The sequence below is a fragment of the Armigeres subalbatus genome, chromosome 2 (assembly GCF_024139115.2).
Source record: "Armigeres subalbatus isolate Guangzhou_Male chromosome 2, GZ_Asu_2, whole genome shotgun sequence".
NCBI lineage: Eukaryota > Metazoa > Arthropoda > Insecta > Diptera > Culicidae > Armigeres > Armigeres subalbatus.
In genome coordinates, this window is record NC_085140.1 from 95,871,687 (window position 1) to 95,898,816 (window position 27,130).

At 40.5% G+C, this 27,130-nt stretch overlaps 1 protein-coding gene across 1 annotated transcript in view; it reads left to right on the top strand.

Annotated features, from left to right (window-relative positions):
- LOC134210175 (WD repeat, SAM and U-box domain-containing protein 1-like) overlaps positions 1 to 27,130 on the top strand; it is a 67,414-nt gene that overhangs the window by 16,937 nt on the left and 23,347 nt on the right. Inside the window, exons 3-4 of the mRNA XM_062686197.1 lie at positions 21,114 to 21,313; positions 21,844 to 21,965. Of these exons, the coding sequence (XP_062542181.1) occupies positions 21,114 to 21,313; positions 21,844 to 21,965 (322 nt within the window). The remainder of the gene's footprint in view (positions 1 to 21,113; positions 21,314 to 21,843; positions 21,966 to 27,130) is intronic.

Below are 27,130 nucleotides of genomic sequence, written 5' to 3' on the forward strand. Positions count from 1 at the left end.
TTTTGTAATTCTCTTTATTTTTTTTATTTTCTCATCCATTTATACATGCCAAAACTATGTTTTGCTTTCAGAAGGCTCTCAGACCCTCTATACCGCAAACACAGCAACGGCTGGATCACTACGCTTCAGCGAAAGTTCGACCCAGCTGATTCGCAACGTCTTCATCGTCTAATATTCATCGAGAATCGCCACCTTCTGAGCAACGATGGAAATGGACGTGGTGGCGGTGACAAATTCTACATGCATCGCCGTAATGAAGGCAAACCAAATCACCATTAGCACAACTATCGCAACAATCAAAACGGTGGTCAGAACCGAGACGGAATAAATAAGCACAATTCAACCAACTAAAGTCGAGGCGACGGCGTTATTCTGATTACAATGCTTCTAGAGTATAGGCATAAAAATAATGGCATATCTGTAATAATGATTACAATAAATAAAAATGAAAATAAATAACTTTGCAAATGTAACATTTGATTATGACGACTCAAATTGAAAGCGCACACTACTTGTTGTTTTAAAAGTATCACTCGTTCATTCAAGTATAAAATACGCATTTAGTTTTAAGAGAAAAATGTTATTTCAAAAAGTCGACCCTTGTTAAAGTTCTTCCCGATGTGACATTTTTGCAATTGTAGATTTAACAGTTCAATACTTTCTACTGAAAATCACTAACGAATTTTCTTAATTTTACTAACGATTCTTTGGATTTTACCAACGATTTTTTTTGTGTGTGTTACTTCGGGAGTTCAGTGGTCTAAATAAAAACTTTTTATTTATTTATTATCATGCTAAGGCCGGAGTGGCCTGTGCTGCACATAAAAGTCTTCTCCATTCAGCTCGGTCCAAGGCTGCACTTCGCCAACCACGCAGTCTGCGGAGGGTCCGCAAATCGTCCTCCACCTGATCGATCCACCTTACCCGCTGTGCACCTCGCCTTCTTGTTCCCGTCGGATCGTTGTCGAGAACCATTTTCACCGGATTACTGTCCGGCATTCTGGCTACGTTTCCGGCCCACCGCAGTCTTCCGATTTTCGCGGTGTGAACGATGGATGGTTCTCCCAACAGCTGATACAACTCGTGGCTCATTCGCCTCCTCCACGTACCGTCCGCCATCTGCACCCCACCATAGATGGTACGCAACACTTTCCTTGCCAAAACTCCCAGTGCGCGTTGGTCCTCCACGAGCATCGTCCAGGTCTCGTGTCCGTAGAGAACTATCGGTCGCCTTGATCAACCGTATCAGTTTATCCGGAAATCCGTTTTCGTGCATTAGCTGCCATTGTATCATATGCGGCTTTGAAGTCGATAAATAGATGATGTGTGGGCACGTTGTATTCGCGGCATTTCTGCAATACCTGACGTATGGCGAATACCTGGTCTGTGGTAGAGCGTTCACCCATAAATCCAGCCTGGTACTGCCCCACGAACTCTCTTGCAATTGGTGTTAGTCGGCGGCATAAAATTTGGGAGAGTACCTTGTAGGCGGCGTTCAGCAATGTGATTGCGCGGTAGTTGCTACAATCCAGCTTATCGCCCTTTTTGTACATGGGACACACGACACCTTCCATCCACTCCTGCGGCAGAACCTCATCCTCCCAAACCTTGGTAATCACCCAGTGCAGCGCTCTAGCCAGTGCCTCACCACCGTGTTTAAACAGCTCTCCTGGTAGTTGGTCAACTCCAGGGGCTTTGTTGGTTTTCAGCCGGCCGATCTCCTTCCGGATTTCCTGGAGATGCGGAGGCGGAAGTCGCATGTCCTGCGCGCGTGCTCCTAGGTTCATTACCATACCGCCACCGTTGTCTGCCATATCGCCATTCAGGTGCTCTTCGTGGTGCTGCCGCCACCTTTGGATCACCTCATGCTCGTTTGTAAGAAGGTTCCCGTTTATGTCCTTACACATATCGGGCTGTGGCACGTGGCCCTTACGTGAACGGTTCAACTTCTCATAGAACTTTCGTGCGTTATTAGCGCGGTACAGTTCCTCCGTCTCTTCACGGTCTCGATCTTCTTGCTGGCGCTTTTTCCTCCGGAAAATCGAGTTTTGTCTGTTCCGCGCCCGTTTGTATCGTGCCTCGTTCGCCCTCGTGCGGTGTTGCAGCAATCTCGCCCATGCTGCATTCTTCTCCTCAACTAACTGCTCACATTCGCCGTCATACCAGTCGTTTCTCTGATCCGGAGCCACCGTGCCTAGGGCAGCGGTTGCGGTATGGCGGATCGAATATCTCTCCAGCCATATTCAAGAGATGCTGCGCCTAGCTGCTCTTCCGTTGGGAGTGCCACTTCCAGCTGCTGCGCGTAGTCTTGGGCTAGTCTACCGTCTTGTAGCCGCCCAATATTTAGCCGCGGCGGACGCCTCCGACGCGTATTGATCACCATCGAGAGTTTTGAGCGAGTTAACACATAGCGACGAACGACATTAAACTCTACAAGCAGCATCAGCACTTCTCAAGTGGGTCACGAACGCCGGGACAACGAACGCCGATAAAAACAATCACAACATTGTCGAGGGCACCGATCGATCTATGCTGAGTGGGCTCAACCGCCGCGGGACCGTCATTGCTGAAATTACATTTTGAGTTTTGAACCTTGAATAAAGTCTGTTCTGTTTTTACCATCGACCGACTCGGATCATTCTTTTAAAAGAACCTCCCCGGTAAAAAAGTTAACTGGCGCCCGAATAGGGACCTTGCCAAAAGTGGGAATTGTATAAGTTACAAGTGGTGAAAATCGTTAATTGTTAACAAGTGGAAAAAATCCTAAGTGGATATCACAAAATCCGAAAGTGGTTCAAGGAGCCAGTTCACCTGTTACAATCCGGTTCAACGAGCCCCATCACGACAACGAAAGCGAGAGCCAGGACACCGAAGCTGAGAAGCTCGATCGCTACTAGGACCCCAGTAGCAGCACTGCAGCGGCAAAAGGAATCACCCGAAGTAGCTGCCTGGTTTTCCCCACCGAGCGAGGCCGCCCTAAGTTACAACCCAAAAGTCCAGGAATTTCATCATGGTACTGGCATTAATGTAAGTAATTTTATCATTATTATCTAAAAGTGTAAGTGACAAACCAATTGAAACCAAGAAAAAAACATTTTTCTCCATCGTCATTACCCATAAGTGAATATCTTTATCCGATCAATTGTGACAAAATTTCGTTCTACTGAGTGGAAACAAAACAGTGCGACGGTCGAAAACAGTGCGACGGTTTTGATTTTTTACCTTTTGCTTTCATATGAGCAAGAAAATCCAAGTAGAAGCATAAAAGTGTTACTGTGACGAGTAGATTTTATTTCACTCTTCCTAATTGCTAGCCTCACTAATTGATTAACCATCAGTGAATACAGCTAATTTGCTTTTCGAAATATAATTGATTAAAGATCATACAGAATTCCTTCAAAAACCTAGGGTGGACATTTACTTCAGAAACATAATGGCCACGAACAACGTAGTAAATAATAACATGACTGCAGACGACTTTATCGCTATTGGTAGAGTCCCCGAATTTGTACGGTCAGTCAACTCATTCAGCGGTAATCCTACTGAAATAGTGGACTGGTTGGCCGATGTAGATTCCATTTTCGCACTTATAATGCCAGGAACGCTACAGCTGATCAAATCAATCTCCTTCAGAGAGTGATACGGCGAAAAATTACAGGCGAAGCAGCCGACATCCTAAACGCAAATAATATTACGTGTGATTGGGATGAAATTAAAACGACACTTGTTCTCTATTATAGAGACAAACGTGACGTAAAAACTCTAGATTTTGAAATGACTACAATTAAAAACTTCCCAACGAAAACATTAGCACTTATTATAGCAGAGTAAATGATGTTTTGACCCACATAATTGCTCAAATTCATACTGATGATAAATTGAAACTTAATGCAGCAGTACACATAACATACTTTCGGGACAAAGCTCTCGACGCTTTTATTAGAGGATTGGAAAATCCTTTGAATATTTTATTAAAAGTACAAATCCGACATCGCTCGGACAAGCATACCAATTTTGCATGGACTATTATAATATGAACTTTAGGTCTGCACCTTTCAGAAACGAGTTGGGCAACCAACCAACACCTAAACCTAATGAGCCACCAAAGATAAATATTTCCAACGCCCGATCAGGTTTACCACCTCCGCTCCCGCCAAAGTATTTCTTCAAACCAAACCAGCCTCAACCAAATCGTTTCAGATTCATGCCACCGCCGCAAAGAACATTTACTTTCGCCCCACCGCAAAGACCATTTCCCTTTGCTTCACAGCAAAGAACATACCCTTTTGCTCCGCCACAAAGAACATTTCCCCCACCAGAACCAATGGAAGTCGATCAAAGCCTACGATCGCGAAATTTAAATTATGGAAATCGCCCTCCAATGAACATGAAACGTCCTCACCCTCCTTCCCAACAACATACAAATTTCAAAAGACAAGCATATCCACTTGAGGATACATACCAAACGTTTGAAGAACAGTATGACTACTACGATTACGACCCATACTATAATTATGACACTGGATACGACTCATATTACAACGAAGAAACACAGCAAGAAACAGAAACCCAAAACATACTCGACGCCAACGTTCCGTTAAGTGACGAAAATAGTGCTGTTCCAAATGATAGTAACCTTGCATCTACCAATTTTTTAGAATGGACCCCAGAGTGGTAAGTATGCCATATATAATGCTGAAAACCACTATCGGAAATTTTCCTTTTTTAATTGATACAGGCGCTAATATTAATATTATTAGTCCCAAATTAGCTTACACTTTCAAAAATGCGAAACCATATAAACTACATGCAAGAAATATTTCTAGTGCAAATGGCAACTTCAATACTTCTTCAGCAATTAATATTAATTTTTTTTCACCAAAAATTGACCATACGGCACAATTCATACTTCACAATTTTCATAACTTTTTCGAAGGAATCGTCGGAACCGGCATACTAAATACATTAGGTGCAATTGTTGACTTGGCAAACAAAATTTAACATTACAATTAGGTGAACAAAAACTGACCATACCCTCCTGTCCTACATTCCCCAACGACAAGCATCGAATAGCTTAACTGTGACGACACCCGACACCTTTTACGGCGACAAAATTGAACTCGAACGTACTGACTGCAACGCGGATATACAAAGCAATAATGCATTAGACCCAACTTCATTCAGAACAGCTCATCTTTCAGAGAACCAAAACAAAGCATTGCTAAATGTACTCCAAAAGCATGACTACGCTTTTCATAAGCCTGATAATAAACTTACATGCAGCACGGTAGTTGAATGCTCTATCAACACCATCGACGATATCGCGGTTCACCAAAAGGTTTATCCATATCCAGCAGCGTATGTTGACGAAGTCAATATACAAATAAATAAACTTTTAAATGATGGGATCATTCGTCCCTCACGCTCTTCTTGGACGTCACCCGTTTGGATTGTTCCAAAGAAAACGGATGCATCGGGGATAAAAAAATTTCGTATGGTAATCGATTATCGTAAGTTAAACGAAAAAACCATATCATACCGTTATCCCATGCCGGAAATTAATTATGTATTGGACCAATTGAAAGGCCAAAAATTTTTTACAACTCTTGATTTGGCATCTGGTTTCCACCAGATCAGAATGAAAGAGAGCGACATCGAAAAACAGCGTTATCAATCAACCAAGGCAAATCTGAATTCACAAGAATGCTATTTGGATTAAAGAATGAGCCGGTTATTTTTCAAAGAGCCATTGATGATGTGCTCCGTAAACACAATGGAAAAATCTGATACGTATACATGGATGATGTAATTGTATTTGGCAGAAATTTTGAAGAAGCCTTGACAAACCTTGAAACTATTGTCAAAGCATTGAACGATGCAAATCTAAAAATTCAGCTAGATAAGTCTGAATTTTTGCATCAAGAAATCGAATTTTTGGGATATGTGATTGGATCCACAGGAATCAAGGCCAATCCCCAAAAATCGAAGTAATTCGAAGATACCCAATTCCTAATTCGATAAAGGAATTGAGATCTTTCCTTGGCATGATGAGTTACTACAGAAGATTCGTAAAGGATTTTGCAAAATTGCTAAACCCCTCACGAACCTTCTAAGGGGAGAAGAACATGAGTTCAACAAAAAAATCAAACTCGACGAAGCTGAGACAAATTGCTTCGAAAAATGAAATCAATACTATCATCTTCTGATGTGTTGGCATATCCAGACCATTCAAAGCCCTATATATTGACCACAGATGCATCAGATTTTGCGATAGGCGCTGTACTTTCACAAGGTGAAATTGGGAAAGACAGACCGATCCATTTCGCGTCACGGTCTTTAACAAGAGCAGAAGAAAAACATTCTGTTCCTGAGAAAGAAATGTTGGCCATATTTTGGGCTCTTAAAGTATTCCGAAACTATTTATACGGAGCCAAATTTAAAATTTTTACAGATCATCAGCCTTTGACATTTGCATTATCACCTAAAAATACAAACACCAAATTAAAAATATGAAATCTTATCTTGAGGAACACGATTACGAGATTGCCTATAAACCAGGTAAATCGAATGTCGTTGCGGATGCTCTTAGTCGCATCGCATGCTCTATGACTTGTACCCAACATTCAGCTGACGATAGTGATGATATGTTCATCATATCTACGGAAGCACCCATTAATGCCTTTAAACACCATCAGGTAATAATAAAAAGAGGTCCAGACAAAATAGAAACTACTCATCCTTTCCCTAACTATACACGAATTTTAATTCATATAAACGATATTAATGAAAACTCTATATTTCAGGTTCTGAAAGAATACGTTGATCCGACCAAGTTAAACGGATTATTAACTGAGGAAAAAATCATGGGTCAAATACAAGAAGTGTATAAAAACACTTTACTCAAGAAAACATGTTAAAAATCCGTTTTTCTCAAAAATTCCTCATCGACGTACCGGAAGAAGATGTTCAATGGAGAATTATTGAAAAAGAGCACTATAGAGCACACCGCGGTTTAGAGGAAAACAAAGCCCAAATCCTCAGGAAATATTATTTTCCACAATTGAATAGTAAGCTTCGAGAATTCACGAAGAACTGTCAATTGTGTCAAGAAAATAAATATGACCGTAATCCTATTCATTATCCACTTCAAAGAACCCCTATCCCGAATACACCTTTCCAAATTGTACACATTGACATAATGTTTTTAGAAAAATTAATGTTCCTAACGTGCGTCGATAAATTTTCCAAGTTCGCTCAAGTCCAGCTAGTAGAATCAAGAGCAACCGTTGACATAATGCCTGCTGTAAAAGAAGTTCTCACTAAATTTAAATTACCGGAAATTGTCGTAATGGACAATGAAAAATCGTTTATTTCTGGCGAATTAACAAATTTCTTTAATGAAAACAAAATCGCTTCTTATATAGCAGCAACTGGACGAAGTGAGATGAATGGAGTAGTCGAAAGATTTCACTCCACTTTACAAGAAATTTACCGAATCACGAAGGCAGAAAATCCACGAAAAAAACCAAAACAGCTTGTCGAAATGTCTTTGATTAAGTACAATTCCACTATCCATTCTTGTACTAAATTCACACCCTTTGAAATCATTATTCCAAGCTCCCAAAGTTCCAAAATTATCGAAAACGTTTACCAAAATCTGCAGAAAAAACAAAATCGAGACCTAGAATACCATAACAAAAAGCTGACTCCAAAACACATAAACGAAAACCAGGAAGCCTTTGAAAAGACAAGAAGACGGATAAAACCGTCCCACGTTATAAAAAATAAAAATCAAAATGTTCACAATAGCACTATAACAACTTCTGATAACAGACGAGTCCACAAAAATGACTTAAAAATTCGATACACTTAATTTCGTTTTAGATTTTTACTGTTACAACTCTTTGGAGGCGGTACTCAACAGACGATCGCCATACATAAAACGGACAAATTACCTCTTTTCCTATATGATAAAGGCCCTGGACGTATTCAAATAAGTTCTCATTACTACATCCACCACTTTAATTTGGAGTCATTCAAAATTCACATACAAGATTTAAAATTAAAATTCAAACAAATAGAAGAAAATCAGTTTACTAGTCTCATATTAGATGAATTTAACGAGTTAGATACCAACTTAAAAAATTTGTTACCAATCAGAAGCAGAAAACGATGGAATCAGTTAGGAACAGTATGGAAGTATATCGCTGGAAGCCCTGATGCTACAGATCTTAAAAATATCAATCGTTCGATTAATGGCCTTGTTAGCAAACAATAATGAACAGATTAGAATAAATAGGGAAATTTCATTGCAAATGAAGGAAATAGTGTATAAAACAAAAGAATCCATTGACTTGCTTAACTCAAAATCATCTGAACTATATTCTGTAAACATATTTTTGAATCTTAAATTCCTGAATGATAAACTAGATCACATTATTCAAACAATTGCTTTAGCCAAAGTAGGGATACTTAATGAAAGGGTATTGAGTCAGACAGAAGTCGAATTACTTGTTAAAGATTTAAGCAAAGAAAACTTGACTGTTTGGAACAGTGTTTCAAGAGCATCCTTAAATTCTCAGATTTAAAAAAGCATGCTCTGAAACCATCTCCATTTTCCAGATCATTTCAAATCTTGAAATTTTCCAATCTCAGCATGCACGATTGATGCAAGGATACAATCCTTGATTGGTTTTTGTAATCAGCACTCATAATCAATTGTTCACCAATATGTACCTACCCACTATTATTAAAATGAATTAAACATTGAAAGATGATTAATTTATGTTGCAAGAATTTAAAGCATAAAGAAGCTTTTACCAAATCCCAGTTTTAGGAGAGAAAGATCCTGATTTTGAAAGTCGTTCGTCAATGGATACTGTTCGGAAAGTGATTCCGAACACAATTTCTCAAAATTATTCCGAACAGGTACCTTTGTATAGAGCTGAACTATTTTTCTTCTAATGAATATTAAAACTTTATGTAATCGCTTGAACAATATATTTTTTAAATATTTCACATCGCACTTTTTCAAGAAGGTTTAGGAAGAACATAAGACACATTTTTAGATGGTAAATGCACATTTATCCACGAAACGAAGTGACAATTAGGACATGCGGGGGCAAAATTCACATATTATGTACAAATTTCAACATTTCTGATTGATCCTGAAATAATCTCAAAAACAGTGGACAAAGTGAAATAAGCTGTATAAGGATAGAAGGACTGAATTTTTACGATCTTGAGCAATATTAATCCGTTTGCAAGTAGAAATTGTGGGTAAGGATGAAACAGCATTGATCGATTTTTCTTCATCAATTTTATGGTTCTTTAACAACTCTATTGGATCATAAGTTACAGTTGTGATTATTGCTTTCTATATTACACAAAAGTATAAACTATTCGGGAAAATGCCGCAATAAGCTACATTCATAAGGATAGAACAATAGTGCTCTAATGATTCTAATCGCGAAAAATAAACTACTAGAAGTATGAAAAAACGGCAAAGCAATATGTAAAAAAATCTTATTCAGTATTACTGGAATCATTCCACGCATATGGATTGAACAAAATCCACAAGAAACTAACAACCATTGTTGTATTTCTTATTGATGTCATATTTCGAACAAAAATATTCTTCTGTATTCCTGTGTAATGAAACAAGATTTTTGCTAGCTTTGGATTCGGTCAAACCAAATTTTGAAATTTTTTCTCTCATAAAATATCCATGTATTGAACAATAGAAGTTTTGTCGCTGTGCTATGGAAGGACTAGTTATTTTTAAATTACGCTTAAAAGGATTGGCTGTAATAACACCGTGTTTATGTAATAAAATAAGTGCAATAAAAACATAATTTCACATTTTTTGTAAATTTATTTCCTGTTTTCTTTAATCATTTTCACCTGTCGCTAGTGTATTTAACTGACTTTACACTCGACGTTCAATTTAAGTTTAAACTCGTTATCACTATAGATAGTAGAATCTATAGATGAGCGAAAGCATGGCTGAGTCGATTTTTTTGCCCGTGCACACGCGCATATGACGTCACAGTATAGATAGTGGAATATATAGATGAGCGAAGATAAATCCTCTGTCTCCAAACGAACTGTCAAGCGTGTCTCCAAACGAGCATGACGTCACGATTTCAATGGAAACGTTAAGGGCTGTGACGTCATATGCGCGTGTGCACGGGCAAAAAAATCGACTCAGCCATGCTTTCGCTCATCTATAGATTCTACTATCTATACGTCACAGCCCTTAACGTTTCCATTGAAATCGTGACGTCATGCTCGTTTGGAGACACGCTTGACAGTTCGTTTGGAGACAGAGGATTTATCTTCGCTCATCTATATATTCCACTATCTATAGTTATCACCAGCCATCGACGATGTATTTGAATTAACGCGCTTTAGGATCCCATGTGAAGAAGTTTTTAAATGTGTGTGCTTCTCGCTGCTTATACCTGCAATAAACAATGATTGTAATCCCTTATGATATAGATATCGGGACCGCTTTGCGATTTGGGCGTAACTTATTTTGTAAACAAACATTGTTTCATGGATTCAGCAGAATGCAAGCGATTTTCCCCAAAACTAGTTCCCCTATCTGATAGAGGAAAGCCTACTCTGTTGAATACATACCGTGGTTTTCTCGGGAAATGCCTCCTGGAGCAGGAATTCGCCTTCCAATGTTTGTTTACAAAATAAGTTACGCCCAAATCGCAAAGCGGTCCCGATGTGGCATTGCATATTTCATCTGAGTACCAATAGACTTATGCAGGGGTTCATCGAATTCACTCACCCGATGGATTTTGACATTTGAGCGGGTCGTTTTCTCGAACAAAAGTTCATTTGGCGTTCATTATGCGACCCGCTCAAACGTCATAATTTCTTGGGGGAGTTCATTTTGCGTTAGTCTATACGTAAGTATTCATTAAAATGCAATACTAAACCAATTATATGTAGCTGCAAAACAACACACTTCGTAAAGAAAAGACTATCCTGAGGTGGAAAAACTTTTATTGACAGAAGTACATTTAGACAAAAAGTGTTATTCAAGCATAGATAACTAGATTGAATACCGTTTTTTAAATTTATTTAGGATTGGATCCCAGGATTCAATCCTCCCAAAGAAAATGGAAAAATATAATGCATGCCTGGATGCAGATCGTTTGCGGGATTTGAATCGATCCTTAATCTATTGGGTTTGATCTCAGCAGCTCTTGGAGTGGGATTATTTAAAGACTGGTTTGGAACACCGCCGAAGCACTTACCTACGTCACCACATCAATAGTCACCAACGAACTCGACATCGCCCTTTTACTTAAATTGCCCAAACTAGACCCGAGAGTTTTTAGAAAAATCTTCGTTCTACCAACTTGGTTTAATCGTCAACAAATCCATATTTCCAACCACAATTATCTACACCATGGAACTCAATACTACGTCGTAAACAGCCTACAGCCAAAGATCTTTGACGCTAAGGACGCTACACTAGATTCTACAGCCTGTGTGTCCAACTTGTTAGATGGGAAACCAGCCAAATGCGATTATCTAGCCAACCCGACGGAAGAAATCGTAGCAATCGACAACCAACCCCTGATCACTAATGTGTTAGGGAATTTCAACCTGCAAACCAACTGTGGCTTATCAGAGAGGAACCTGTCCGGGACTTATCTGATTTCGTTCAACAACTGTAAGGTAACAATCAATAACCAAACGTTTATAAACTTAAACCAGAATATAACAGGTAAACCGATCCATGTACCGATGTATGGCATTCCCATCGAAAAACAACGTATTGTTGTTAATTTGAGCCTACATCACCTGCACAACCTGCATCTAGAAGCTAGGAAGGAGATGGAGCAAATCCGTTTGAACACTACAAGTATTCAATGGCCACATTGGACAATCTTTGGGGGATTATCATTCTCTCCCGTCATCATATGTGCTGTTCTCTTTTGTATATCTTTCGTAACAGAAAACCAGAGGTGGAAATTCAAATGAACCAACAGAAGACGACGCCGGAGGAAACAAGGACATTTCAAATTTTGCCGCTGAGTGAAATTGTTCGTACGGAGCCTCACACTGAAGGGGACAAGTTAACACATAGCGACGAACGACATTAAACTCTACAAGCAGCATCAGCACTTCTCAAGTGGGTCACGAACGCCGGGACAACGAACGCCGATAAAAACAATCACAACATTGTCGAGGGCACCGATCGATCTATGCTGAGTGGGCTCAACCGCCGCGGGACCGTCATCGCTGAAATTACATTTTGAGTTTTGAACCTTGAATAAAGTCTGTTCTGTTTTTACCATCGACCGACTCGGATCATTCTTTTAAAAGAACCTCCCCGGTAAAAAAGTTAACTAGCGCAGACATACTGCAACGAGGTAATGGTCGGATTCAATATTCGCACTGCGGTAAGTGCGTACGTTCGTGATGTCGGAGAAGAATTTACCGTCGATTAGAACGTGGTCGATTTGGTTTTCCGTTACTTGATTAGGTGATTTCCATGTGGCCTTGTGAATATTCTTGCGGGGGAAGAAGGTGCTTCGGCTACCATTCCGCGGGAGGCTGCAAAGTTTATGCATCGTAGGCCGTTGTCGTTCGATACGGTGTGCAGACTATCCGGTCCGATGACCGGTCTATACATTTCCTCCCTTCCTACCTGAGCGTTCATGTCACCGATGACGATTTTGACGTCCCGCAGTGGGCATCCATCGTATGTCTGCTCCAGCTGTGCATAGAACGCTTCTTTCTCGTCGTCGGATCTCCCTTCGTGTGGGCAATGCACGTTGATGATGCTATAGTTGAAGAAACGGCCTTTAATCCTCAGCTTGCACATCCTTGCGTTGATTGGCTGCCACCCAATCACGCGTTGGCGCATCTTTCCCAGCACTATGAAGCCGGTTCCCAGCTCGTTGGTGGTGCCACAGCTTTGGTAGAAAGTAGCCCGCTCGATGCCCGCTTTTCCACACTTTCTGTCCTGTCCAGCAGATTTCCTGCAGCGCTACGACATCGAAGTTGCGTGGATGTAATTCATCGTAGATTATCCTGTCGCAACCTGCGAAGCCTAGCGACTTGCAGTTCCATGTTCCAAGCTTCCAATCGTGATCCTTTATTCGTCGCCTAGGTCGTTGCCGATTGTATCGAGTCGTATTATCTTCTATGTCGTTCGTAATAGTTGTTTTTAAAGGCGGCTTATTGGGCCTGCGCAAACCTCCTGTCTCTTCGGAGGGCCGTCTTGTCAGGGCTGTTTAGCGTCCCACCTAACACCAGGACTTGGGTTTGTGCGCTTTGAGCGGCACACGGTCGCTTTGGCGGAGCCTACTTGCGGATTCATGCCGCTTCTTATAGAGGTTTAACAGGGCCCACTGTCAAACCCCACCACATCCTAGGCAGGCGCCACAACTCACAGATGGCCTGGGGAAGGATCGTCAAGCCCTTGGACATAGTCCCTGCTGCCCCCGAATAAAAATAAATAAAAACTTAATAAAAACTTAATGGACTGTAATTTTCAGATAACTCTACATCCGTACTTCACAACGCACAATAATGGTCGGATTCGTCAAATTTCACGACATAAATCGATAACTCGAAAACCATCAGTGCTAGAGTTTTGACGTCTTCAGAAGAAATGATCTACAAGAAGAGATCTATTTTTGGTGTATGTTGTCATTAGGGTGGCCCTTCGGTGAAATTTTTTTGGAAATGTTTTTTTTAACCCTTTTGAGTTAGGAGTTCATATAATTCTACAAAGTTGTAGAGAATTTAATTCTAAGCATTTTTGCTTAATAAATATTTATTTTATCTCATATAGGTAATGTTTTATGACAAAATTGCTAAATTTAGATAGGGTGGTCCCGGAAAATATAGTTTTTAGCTTCCACTTTCATCAATTCAGAATATTTTCAAAAACTGTCTTAGCATCGTTTCACGGTCTTTGGATGGCGCATCTTTTCATGGAAAAGTGATATTTTTCTGAGCTTTCTACTGCAGCTAGTAGCAAATATTAGCAAAAATTTCAATCGTAATCTGGAAGTATACATGTATACAAGTATACATGTCCATGTTTGTCCGCTTTTGTTGGTCATCCCAGCCGATGCCGGAGCGCCACACTTCCTGAAGCAGTATTTTCAAATACATTAGAAATTGGTCAATTAGCCCCAGCGGATCGAACACGGACATAAGTACACGCAGCATTTGTCGTTTTGTTAGCCGGTATTGGCCCTCCAGTAGCGCCTTGCGCCAACCTTGTAGGTAAAGGTGTCCACGTCGGTGTACCACCACATACGAAGCACCCTTTCCGTGGCTAATTCCGGTGAAAGGTCGAGGTTCTTTTCTAAAGTGTTGTTCTCCTCTAAGGCCTCAGCGATGCGTTTGGAGTTGCTGATCCAATTATGGATTTCGAAGCCGCCAGCTGCGTGTACCTCCTTCACTTGTAATGCGAGTTCAACAGCTTCTTTCTCTGTTGCCACACTCACCAGCGTGTCGTCAACGTAGTGCCGTTTCTGGATCTCTCCAACAGCCGCTGGATAGTTCCCCTTGAAGCGTTTGGCGTTTTGATTTTTCAAGAACTGGGCGCTGCTAGGGGAGCAGCAGGCCCCGAATGTCATCAGAGGGTCCCATCTTCATCATAACAGAGGAACCTTTGACATTGCTGGTATTCCGGACGCATGAGCACTTGCAGAAACATTTCGCGCACATCTCCAGTTAGAGCGACCCGGCATTCACGGTATGAACCAGTATGGTAAACAGCTCGCTGAGTTGATCCGGTCCTTTGAGTAGCGCGGAGTTTAGGGATATTCCGTGGGCTACTGCAGCGGCGTCCCACACCATTCTGATCTTGCCTGGCTTATTGGCGTTCGTTAATATAGGTAGATACCACGTCCGGAGGAAGTTTTGGGAACGTTCTTCATCGGTGAGCTTCCTCGCATAACCCATTTCGACGAAATCGAAAAACTCTACCTGAATAAGGCAACTGTGCCATGGAAACCCGTCGCGAAGGTTCAACCCTTGGGATCGGTTGATACTGTTCCAGTAATGGAGCTTGACTTGTTGTGCCGAGAGCTAATTGTTGCATTCCGGTGCTCAATGCCGGTGGATCTACGTCGTAGTTCAGCATGGACTCCGGTGCTGGGAATGGATCAGGGGGGTTGGGCTCTGGTAGCGATGAGCGAGTACTACCAATCCGTGCAACTGCTGGGTTCCATAGTTGCATTTTACCAGCGTGCATGGTCGGTTCGACCTGGCTCTCAATATTAGAGGCGATAGGCACACCGCGGGCCGCGTTCGTAGATGCGATCCAGTTCTGCGTTCTGCTCAATGATCCAGGTAGCTGCTCAATGCTCGTAGTCCCGATTATATGGGAAAAATGGAAAACTGCCTAAACCATTTTCCTTGTCAGCTGCGAACGCATTGATCAATCTTGATCAAATTAAATAGCATGAAATAAGAAGAGTGGCTCTACGAAATGCAACTTGTTGCGATAAAATCAGTTAAGTCTAAGTACATGAAAATCGTGTGAGTTTTTGAGGTTGAAAAAGTGACCATACAGACACACAAACATACACACACACAGACATCACCTCGATTCATCAAACTGAGTCGAATGGTATAAGAAACTTTACTATCAGATGTTCCTGTAAAAAGTTCGTTTTCAGAGTGAAATGATAGCCTTTCGGTACAACTTTGTTGTACGAGGAAGGCAGAATCACATTTAGGCTCGCTTGACTCCAAAATCCTCTATAATTCATTTTTTCAATAAAATACATGAAAATTATGCTGGTGTCAGCCCCTGAAAAACAGCAACGAACATTCAACGTGAGGATACGAACCGGAACAATCAGCGAAGACCACAGCGACGAAAAGGGACTAGCGATTGGAAACTCGGTACGTGTAACTGAAAATCTCTCAACTTCATCACCGATGTGCTTAAGAACCATGGATTCGACATCGTAGCACTAAAGAAGGTTTGTTGGAAGGGATCAATGATGCAAAGGTTTAGAGGTAATCGTACCATCTACCAGAGCTGCGGCAACACACACGAGCTGGGAACAGCTTTCATAGTGATGGCCGATCAATGAGAGAATGGGCAGATTGATGATCAAAGGTCAGTTCTTCAAATTCAGCATTATCAACATCCATATCCCACACTCCGGAAGCACTGATGATGATAACTATGCATTCTGCGCGCAGCTGGAACGTGACAGCTGCCCAAGCCACGAGGTCAAAATCATCATAGGAGTTTTGAAAACTCAGGTTGGTCAAGAGGAGGAGTTCAGACCGGTTATTAGACAGTTCAGCGCCCACCGGCTGACGAACGTAAACGGCTCGCGATTTATTCATTTCGCCGCCTCCAAGAACATGACTATTCATAGCACCTACTTCCAGCAGATACAGAAACACAAATCGACCGAGTTCTGTTTGATGCACTTCTCCGACATTGTCGACGTCAGGACATATCGTGGCGCAGACATCGACTCTGACCACGACTTCCTACCACGATCCGAATTTCTTTGCTGGTATCGTTATCGGATGGCACCAGTGAGCCAAGTACACGAATTCTTCAACCCCCTCGTTTCGTCACCACCGATACAAAGTCGTGTTAGAAAGCTAATGTGGATCTCTCTTAAGCCTCTTCCTACCATGTATTTCGTCTTCGACGTGTTTTTATGACAAGCTGCTTTACTTTCCTCTAGTCTTTCATCTTTCTTTTTTTTTCTTTCGCCCTCGTGCGATGTTGCAGCAATCTCGCCCATGCTGCATTGTTCTCCTCCACTAACTGTTCACATTCGTTGTAATACCAGCCGTTTATCTGATCCGGGGACACCAAACCTAGTGTAGCGGTTTTGGTGCTTCCTGGGGCTAGTCTACCGTCTTGTAGCTTCTCAATGTTTAGCCGTGGCCTTCGACTTCGACGCGTGTTGTACGCAGGCATACAGCAACGAGGTAGTGGTTGGATTCGTGATGTCGGAAGAGAAATTATCATCGATTAGAACGTTGTTCACATCTGGTGCTAGCCTTGTTTCACAGCAAAAACATCGCATTTACAATGTTAACCAGCTGCCTTAGTCACATTTCGGTGCCGTCTTGCACGCGCTATCCACATGCTTCTTTCCGCACGGAACATAGCGAGGTTTGTTGCCGCAGGTGTGGCCCAGCTGCTTGCAATTAACACAGTTTATCACCTTCGGTACATGCAGTTGAAGTTTGCCAATCACTATACATGGCCGAATAGTGCTGACCCGGAGAAGGTCACACAGAAAGACTCCAAAGACGAATAGATTCGTTTACCTCCCTCCGCAAAGCTGAATGCATTTGTTTGCATTCCAACCGCAAGGTGAAGAAGCGTTCCTGAAACGGCGGAAACCTTGTTTTACTTAATGGCACGTTAATACTTCCTTCTGTTACCACCCCTGAGATCTGGACTAAAACTGATGCCAGATAAACGTGATATTGCAACACTGAAAAGCTCCCATCTAGAGAGTAGGAGGTTGAGGGTTCGAGTCCCTCCAAGACACGTGGATTCTTTTTCGCAAATTTCATATCAATTTGTCCATTTCGAAACATATGCTGTGCATATGCACAGCCAAGATATTTAACAAAAAAATGGTTTTCGTACGGCCGAGTTGCCGAATAATATGCAATTAATTGAAGCTCCCATTTGTCAGTTTTAGTTTGTATCTGATATTCAACATAGCTTTGGATGCGGTAATAAGAAGAGCTGGGATTGACACTAGTTGTGTAATTTTTACTAGTTTCAATCAACTTCTCCATCTAACCGCAATGACATTGATATTATGCGACGTAGAATCAACTGGTTACCTGCGTTAGTTGATTGTTTGGGAAAACTCCAAAATTATTTGGTCACAAAATTGGAGAAGGTTCGTCGCTTTTATGAAGTTAAAATACTAAGTTGATACGCTAATCTAAGTTATTACGATATCTGTATGTCCTTAAGTGTTTTTCAGGCAAAAATTGGCATCCCAGGGGAAACGGTAGGTAGCGATCTTGAAAACTGTTCAGCAGCATATAAGCATAACATCATACGTAGACACATGGTACTTCTGTGCAATGATTCGCCTTTTTATGCAATTTTCACCTAATCCGTTTAATTAAATAAAATGTACAAGTGTGTGCATTGCTTTTGTATGGCAACTTGTATTAAGAGAAACCTGAACCTTATTACTTGTTGGGAACTACATGTTCTTGGTTAACATGTCGAATAGTGCGATCAAGACTTCATGGGAATCATGATTTCAAACATCTAATTCCCGGTCGTCTTCTAACCGATTCTCGCAATCGTTTTATGGTTGTCTTATCCAACTCATCTGGTAGAGACATAGAGAATGTACAAATATTCGATTTACCAATTTCAATGAGAGCAAAATTTTCAGATTCACAAGTACCTCATAAGGAAAATCAAGCTAGCATGTTCCTGCAAGTCCCTAGAGCTCTTGCGTGTTATATGCAGTTCAAACAAGTGCAATGCAGATGTTCTAGGTTCTAAAAATTGTTGTGGAGTACAGATCAAAAGGTCTACCAGGACAACCGCCCTTGGTATCCAACCGAAATTAACCGAGCATGCCCAAACAAGTCGGGGCTCAGCGAAACTGCACCAAGCTCAGGGGCTCTAGGGACTTGTATGGACATGCTGAGTTGTTTTCGGTTTGATACCAACTGCGGTTGCTCTGATAGACCAATTGAACTGTACTCCAGAACAATTTGGAGAACCTAGCACATCTGCATTGAAATTGTTTGAAGTGCATATAATACACAAGGACTCTGAGGACTTGTATCGATACGCTGCACTAAGGAGTATTTCAGCCCAAATCCTGGCCAAAAGTCAAAAACAATATTTTTAGATATCTCCATATTATTTTTCGGTTTTGTACTCTCAAATAGTAATACTAACTTGCCCTGGGGTTTTTGGATCAATATTGATTACTTGTGAGCAATGCTGGCTGTCAAAACTTCACCATAATTTACATTCTAGTTTTATCGCAATTGTCCATGAAAAAATGTTCAAGCTTTATCGTGTTTTCCTGGGTTTTTATTGATTTTTAAGATGAAAATCAATATAGGTACCAATAATGAGGGTATGTAAAATTGTTTCCAAGCATGATTCGATCTGAAATTGTCTTTAGATGATCCATAATGATGACATTAATTGCTAGCTTTTTTTACCTTTTTTACAATAATATGTTTTACAAAATTAAACTTTTGATTAGGTTCCAAACCCGATCAAGCAACAAAATTGTCAGCGTTGGAAAGATTGGAGTTTCCTCAATAGGCTCCACGAAAAACATTTCACGCATCCTCACGCAATCGTGATTTGTTTTTATTTGAATATAGTGAAATTTTAGAAGAAAAGCCAGGCGAAAAAAAATAATATTTATGATTTTGAACGACTAAGCTCATAAAGTGGTTCGCTTTCAAAACAGAGCTGGATTTTCATCAAAGTCATAAGCATTTTTCGGATGTAAAAGATTGTTAAGAAATAAAGCGGTTGAAGTGCAACGAATTTATCTGATCTGCTCCATTGATTGTAATATCAATACATTATCCAGAGACTTTAACATTATCCGATGACAAATTTATATAGTCGAAGTGAACAAACGAAGCACGTTTTCGGAAATCTCAGTAAGTAATAATTAAAGAATGAAAATTAACATAAAAATCATACTCATTGACAGAGTCAGAGTCAGAGAGAACTCGTTGCAAGCACGCTGTAGTTCCCAAAGGCAGCGTTCTTACGCCAAGCGGTGCTCTACCTAATAACAACAACTGAGGCCGCCGGTGGCCATACTTCACTACTGGTTTAATACAAAGAGCACAAAAACAAAAAAATACGCTTTCTTGTTAATTGAATGCATTTACAGCCGACAAAATGATTGGCATAGTTTTGACCACGCTTTTACACTGCGTACTCCTATGTGCGCTGGGTTGATTTCGGTTTGATACATGGGGTGGTTGATTTGATAAACCAATTGATCTATACTCCAGAACAATTTGGAGAACCTAGATAATCTGCATTGAACTAATTTGAACTGCATATAACACGCAAGGGCTCTGAGGACTTGTATGGACATGCTGGGTTGATTTCGGTTTGATACCAACTGCGGTTGATCTGGTAGACCAATTGATCTGTACTCCAGAACAATTTGGAGAACCTAGAACATCTGCATTGAACTTATTTGAACTGCATATAATACGCAAGGGCTCTAGAGCATGCATATGAGGTACTTCTGAATCTGTAAATTTTACTCTCATTGAAGTTGGTAAATCGAAAATTTGTACATTCTCTATGACAGCATCCGTTATATGTTGCTGAGTGCTGAACAGTTTTCAACATGAAAAACACTTATGGGGACATACAGATATCGTAATAACTTAGATTACGTATCAACTTAGTATTTTAACTTCTATGAATATGCAATCATGCAAACATAAAAATGACTTCAACGCCATTAAAGCGACGAACCTTCTCCAATTTTGTGACCAAATAATCTCGGAATTTTCCCAATCAATCAACTAACGCCGGTAACCAGTCGATTCTAGAGGTCGAAAACTACAAATGCAACACATAAGCGTCGCGAATACAAATTTACTGTCGACCAGTGATATTCTATCGTGAAACTTTCCACATGGGCCAATAAAAAGAAATCTCCCCCTCGAATATTTCGTTCAAAATATTCAAAATATCTATTTTCAAATATTCGTTAACAAATCCACAGAATCAACAAATCCTAGGAGTCTTTTTATTTTATTCATTTTATTATTTATGTACTTTTTATGAAATATTTGTGACGCTTTACTGTATAATTTTCAAGGATTTTGACTGGATTTGTTGCTAATAATTAGGATTTTCGGCTTTCAGTGACATGAAAATGTTGATAATTTCTAATCATTGCCAACGTTTCGATCTAAACTTCTGGATCGGAACGTTGGCAATGATTTAAAATGATCCTTTATCTGTATAGTTTGCAAATTCCTTTTAGTTGCAACACAATTAATGATTAGAGGAGAGTGGCTCATTTATCCTGTACTAATCAGATTTCACATAATTCCAAAAGTGCTTTCTTTTTATTTGTATAATTCAGGGTGCAGTACTGGCATCGGCCTCGGTGGACGGCACCGTGATGCTGTGGAATCTTGCGACCGGAGAGGAAACGAACGTGCTTACACAGGAAGCCGGTGAGGCAATACGGGCGTGCATCTTCAGCCCAAACGGCGCCTCGATCGTTAGTTCCGATGACAGTGGCTGCATTTGCGTTTGGGGTCAGGATAAAAGTCTCAAAAGGTAAACTGTTTGACGGTCAAGCGTTAGTTGCAAGTTGCTTATTGATCTCTCCGATCGCTGGGTTCACGTGATGGCCCATATTATCGGCGCTACGATGTGTGTCGAAGGTTTTGTCACACCAATGATCGCACAATAGGAAAACTTTGGTCAAAATTTCGCCTATGTCGATAAGCTGGTAAGACACCATGCGTTCATTGGATGATGCGTATTAGTAACGTAGACAAATTCACGATCAAATTAATAACACAGGAAACACGAGTCATGATAAACGAAAAAAATTCAAAGTTAAAAACAAGAATAGATCAGATTAGACGAAACGCCTCGGAGGTTTTGACCAGGTTTTTCCAGGACGGTTCCATTGTCGCGAGCATGCTCTAATAATACATCGAAGATAGCTGCATGCAACCGATCCACTCATGTTGGCATGTTTGTAATTCATGTTAGCACATCTCGAGAAACCAATAAGGTTCGCGGTTTTGTGACTCCATGATCATTTTTTGTATCTTTTTTTCGCGCCCATACCACCGCAGACACATGAAGATTCATGACGAAGCAATTCACACCATTGCTTTCTCCAGCGATTCGAGCATCTTGCTAACTGCCTGCACGCTCGGGAACATTCGATTTTACGCCGTGGAAGACGATTTCGAGGGTACGTAAAAACTCGAGGGCACTAATTGATCGACTAGTTCGAAATGGATCAGCTTTAAGTGACTGTTTTGAAACTTTTTTTTTAGAAACCTGAATTTGGTATTATAGAATATAGTCGAGTCAAGTACGAGACACTGACGAGACGACCTTACTGTTGAGGTCGAAATACGTATCTGTCAAGGTACAATTAAGTGGTGGAATTAAATGGGATTGTACAAACTCTCGTCTTATGACAAGTGATTATAGAATAAATGAGTTTCACATACACATAAGACTTTCTCTAATAGACAATAAAGTTATTCAAGTTTTTACAAACGAATTCGTTGATTCATTGTTTATAAATATTTTATTATAGGAAAAAGTAATTACATTTTAACAGCACATTTTTAATAATATTTAATCATAATCTATAGTTTGGTTTAAAGTTTTCCTGGGTAAATATATATTTTACTAAATTTGTAGCAGTTTTTATCTCCAACACACAAAGGGCTGAGGATCAAAAGGTACGTTAGGCCTGAAATGCGCCAAAAACAGCTCATGCCATAAATATGGAAAAATCATACGCAACTGCCTCGATGGTGTGTAATAGATCTTTACTCATTTGAAAAATTGTCTGGAAATCGACTGGATAACACTGGATGACAAAATTTAAAAAAAGTTTGTTTTCGCGATGCTCATGTGTTGCATTTGTAGTTCTTGACCTCTAAAATCGACTGGTTCCTGGCGTTTGTTTTCTGATCTCAAGCAAGTAGAGGGATATTTTGAAATCATTCCCATGAGCAAAATTATTTTACAGTTAGGGTTAAGGCAGGTATTTTCGTCTTATCGTCATAGTCTCAAATATCAATTAAATAGAAGCTTTTTTGCCAAATTCATCCGTACCCAATCGTAAGCTTAGGCGAAACGTTCTGCTATAGTAGAGTTCTAGCAAAATGACGTTGCTTTCATTGATTTTAGCCCCTATGACGATGGACGGAAATACCTGCCGTGTCCCTACAGGGGATGGACAAAATAAGTAGGATAAACAAATTTTTGGTAAAATTAGATGTGTTGTAACTATGTCAGTAATCATCCGATTTTGATTCAGGCATGTCTGAACTATAAAATTAATGCAGTTTCAAGGTATGTCCATGGAAGCGACTATGGCCACCGGATTCCAGAGATATTCCGGGTTTTTCGGAGGTAGGTTCAAAACCGTTAATTTGAGATGAATATTAGGAGAAGTTGTGGTTAAAAATTGAATAATATTATTAACCACAAATGAAGTAGGGCTCTTGCTGATTGGAACCATATATGGAGATTTGGAATCGGACCACAATCAAGTGAGATATGGCCATTTCTTTAAAATCGGTTCTGATCGATACTTAACAAAGGTGTAAGGCCACAACTTCAATTGAATCTCGCTCTTTGATAGATCGTCCACTATGATTTTATTCTAGAAGGGCTCTAATGTGTCCAGAATGAAAAACCAATTGAATAAACGAATCCTGGAGTCGCTGGGATGTCCCCGGGGAACCTGTGAATGGGGACATTTAAGTTTTAGCACCAAAATCAGTCATTCGACGGCTCTTTTTTCATGGTTTTCGATCAGGAAGCGAAGTATGAATAGAAAATGGTCCATTGATGGCTCTGACCGCTTCCAGGATCTACGGATTGGCCCCGGGGAACCTGTGGAAGGGGACATTTTAGTTTTACCACCAAAACCAGTCATTCGACGGCTCTTTTTATGGTTTTCGATCAGGAAGCGAAGTATGAATATAAACTAGTCCATTGACGGCTCTGATTGCTTCCAGGACCTACTGGTTGCCTCCGAGGAACCTGTGGAAGAGGACATTTAATTTTTAGCACCAAAACCAGTCATTCGACGGCTCTTTTTTCATGGTTTTCGATCAGAAAGCAAAGTATGAATATAAAATGGTCCATGGTCGGCTCTGACCTCTTCCAGGACCTACGGATTGGACCCCGGGGAACCTGTTGAAGGGAATATTTTAGTTTTAGCATCAAACCCAGTCATTCGAAGGCTCTTTTTTCATGGATTTCGACCAGGAAGCGAAATATGAATTTAATATGACCATTGACGGCTCTGACCGCTTCCAGGACCTACTGATTGCCTTCGAGTATTCTGTGAATGAGGACATTTTAGTTTTAGCACTAAAGCCAGTCATTCGATTTTTGATCAGGAAGCGAAGTATGAATATAAAATGGTCCATTGACGGCTCTGACTGCTTCCAAGACCCACGGATTGCTCCTGGAAAATCTGTGTAAGGGGACATTTTATTTTAAGCATCATAACCAGTCATTCGACGTCTCTTTTCTAGTGGTTTCGATTAGGAATCGAGAAATGAATATAAAAGGGACCATTGAGGGCTTTCTGGACCTACAGATTGGCCCAGGAAACCTGTGGAAGGGGACATTTTAGTTTTAGCACCAAAACTAGTCATACAACGGTTCTGTTTTCATGGCTTTGGATCAGGAAGCGAAGTATGAAGTAGGCAGGTTCCCCGTGAGCTATCCGTAGGTCCAGAAAACGGTCAGAGCCGTCAATGGTCCATTTCTTATTCATACTTCACATTCTGATTGAAATCCATGAAGAAAGAGCCGTCCATTGTTTGTTTTTTGTGCTGAAACTAAAATGTCCCCTTCCACAGTTCTCCGGGAGCAATCCGTAAGTCCTGGAAGCGGTCAGATCCATTGATGATCCAATTTATACTCATACTTCGCTTTCTGATCAAAAATCACGAAAAAAAAGCCGTCGATATATTGGTTTTGGTGCTGCAACTTAAATGTTCCTTTCTACTGGTTTTCCGGGGGGAATCTGTAGGTCCTGAGAGCGGTCAGAGTCATCAATGGTCAATTTTATATTAATACTTTGCTTATATTAAAAAAGAACTGTCGAATGATTGGTTTTGGTGTAAAAACTAAAATGTCCCCTTCCACAGGTTCCTCGTGGGCAACCAGTAGGTCCTGGAAGCGGTCAAAGCTGTCAATGGTCCTTTTATATTTATACTTTGCTTCCTGATCGAAAACCTATAAAAAGAGCCGTCGAATAACTGATTTTAGTGCTAAAACTTATATGTTCCCTTCCACAGGTTCCCCGGGGGCAATCCTTGTGTCCTGAAAGCGGTCAGAGCCGTCAATGATCCATTTTATTTTCGTACTTCGCTTCCTGATCGATAACCATGAATGAAAAGCTGTCGAATGGCTGGTTTTGGTGCTAAAACTAAAATGTCCCCTTCCACAGGTTCCCCCGGGCCAATCCGTAGATCGTGAAAGCGGTCAGAGCCGACAATGGACCATTTTATATTCATGCTTCGCTTCCTGATCGAAAACCATGAAAAAAGAGCCGACGAACGACCGGTTTTGGTGGTAAAACTAAAATATCCCCTTCAACAGGTTCCCCGGGGCCAATCCGTAGATCCTGGAAGCGGTCAGAGCCGACAATGGACCATTTTATATTCATACTTCGCTTCCTGATCGAAAACCATGAAAAAAGAGCCGTCGAACGACCGGTTTTGGTGGTAAAACTAAAATGTCCGCTTCCACAGGTTCCCCGGGGCCAATCCGTAGATCCTGAAAGCGGTCAGAGCCGACAATGGACCATTTTATATTCATGCTTCGCTTCCTGATCGAAAACCATGAAAAAAGAGCCGACGAACGACCGGTTTTGGTGGTAAAACTAAAATGTCCGCTTCCACAGGTTCCCCGGGGCCAATCCGTAGATCCTGGAAGCGGTCAGAGTCGACAATGGACCATTTTATATTCATACTTCGCTTCCTGACCGAAAACCATGAAAAAAGAGCCGTCGAATGTCTGATTTTGGTGCTAAAACTTAAATGTCCCCATTCACAGGTTCCCCGGGGACATCCCAGCGACTCCAGGATCCGTTTATTCAATTGGTTTTTCATTCTGGACACATTAGAGCCCTTCTAGAATAAAATTATAGTAACTGATCTATCAACAACCGAGATTCAAATGAAGTTGTGGCCTGACCCCTTTGATAAGTATCGATCAGAACCGATTTTAAAGAAATGGCCATATCTCACTTGATTGTGGTCCGATTCCAAATCTCAATATATGGTTCCAATCAGCAAGAGCCCTACTTCATTTGTGGTTAATAATATTATTCAATTTTTAACCACAACTTCTCCTAATATTCACCTCAAATTAACGGTTTTGAACCTACCTCCGAAAAACCCGGAATATCTCCGGAATCCGGTGGCCATAGTCGGTTCCATGGACATACCGTCAAACTGCATTAATTTTCTAGTTCGGGCATGCCTGAATTGTCAAAATCGGATGATAACTAAGATAGTTACAACACATCTAATTTTACCCAAAATTTGCCTATCCTAATTATTTTGTCCATCCTGTACTTAGCTGTCAAACATTTCCCGCTCTTCGTATTTCTCTTTCCATGCTGCATGAGGGCGCACAAATGCGCGAGACTCTACATGACTTCACGATAATTTACATACATTCCTGCTCCAATCAGCTGTTGAATCTCGTGAAACTTCGTAACGAGTTTTTTGGTTTTGTTTTAATTGCATTTCTACTAATTTTCCACTCGTGGAAATATTTGTTACAAAGAATACAATAATTGAACTAAGTTTGTTTTTATTTTTTCTCAAAAAATAACAATACTTCTCAATATAAGATCTGAAACGAACATAATTACAATCTTCAATGTTTGGCTCCGGCAGAATAGAAATTTTTGGCTTCAGTTTGACAACCAAATCGATTCTATTCGAACCACCCAGGTCACAAGGTAGGAAAATGATCATCGCTTCAACGGCGTTGAAGTCACTTGCATGTTTGCATGATTGCATGTTCAGATAAGTTAAAAAAACTAAGTCATTACGATATCTGAATGTCCCCAAGAGTGTTTTCAGGCAGAAAAGGTAAAACGATAGGAAAGAAGTTTGAAAAAATTTGAAAACTGTTGAGCAGCATATAAGCATAAAATAATATGGAGACACATGGTCATTTGTGCCATGATTTATCTTTTGACTAAACTTTTTAGGTCAATTTTATCTCATCCGTTTTATTAAATTAATGAACAACTGTGCAAGCATTTGTATGGAACTTGTATTATTGGAAACCTGAACCTAATTGCATGTTGGTAAGTCTATGTTCTTGGTTAACATCTCGAATACTGTGATCATGAAA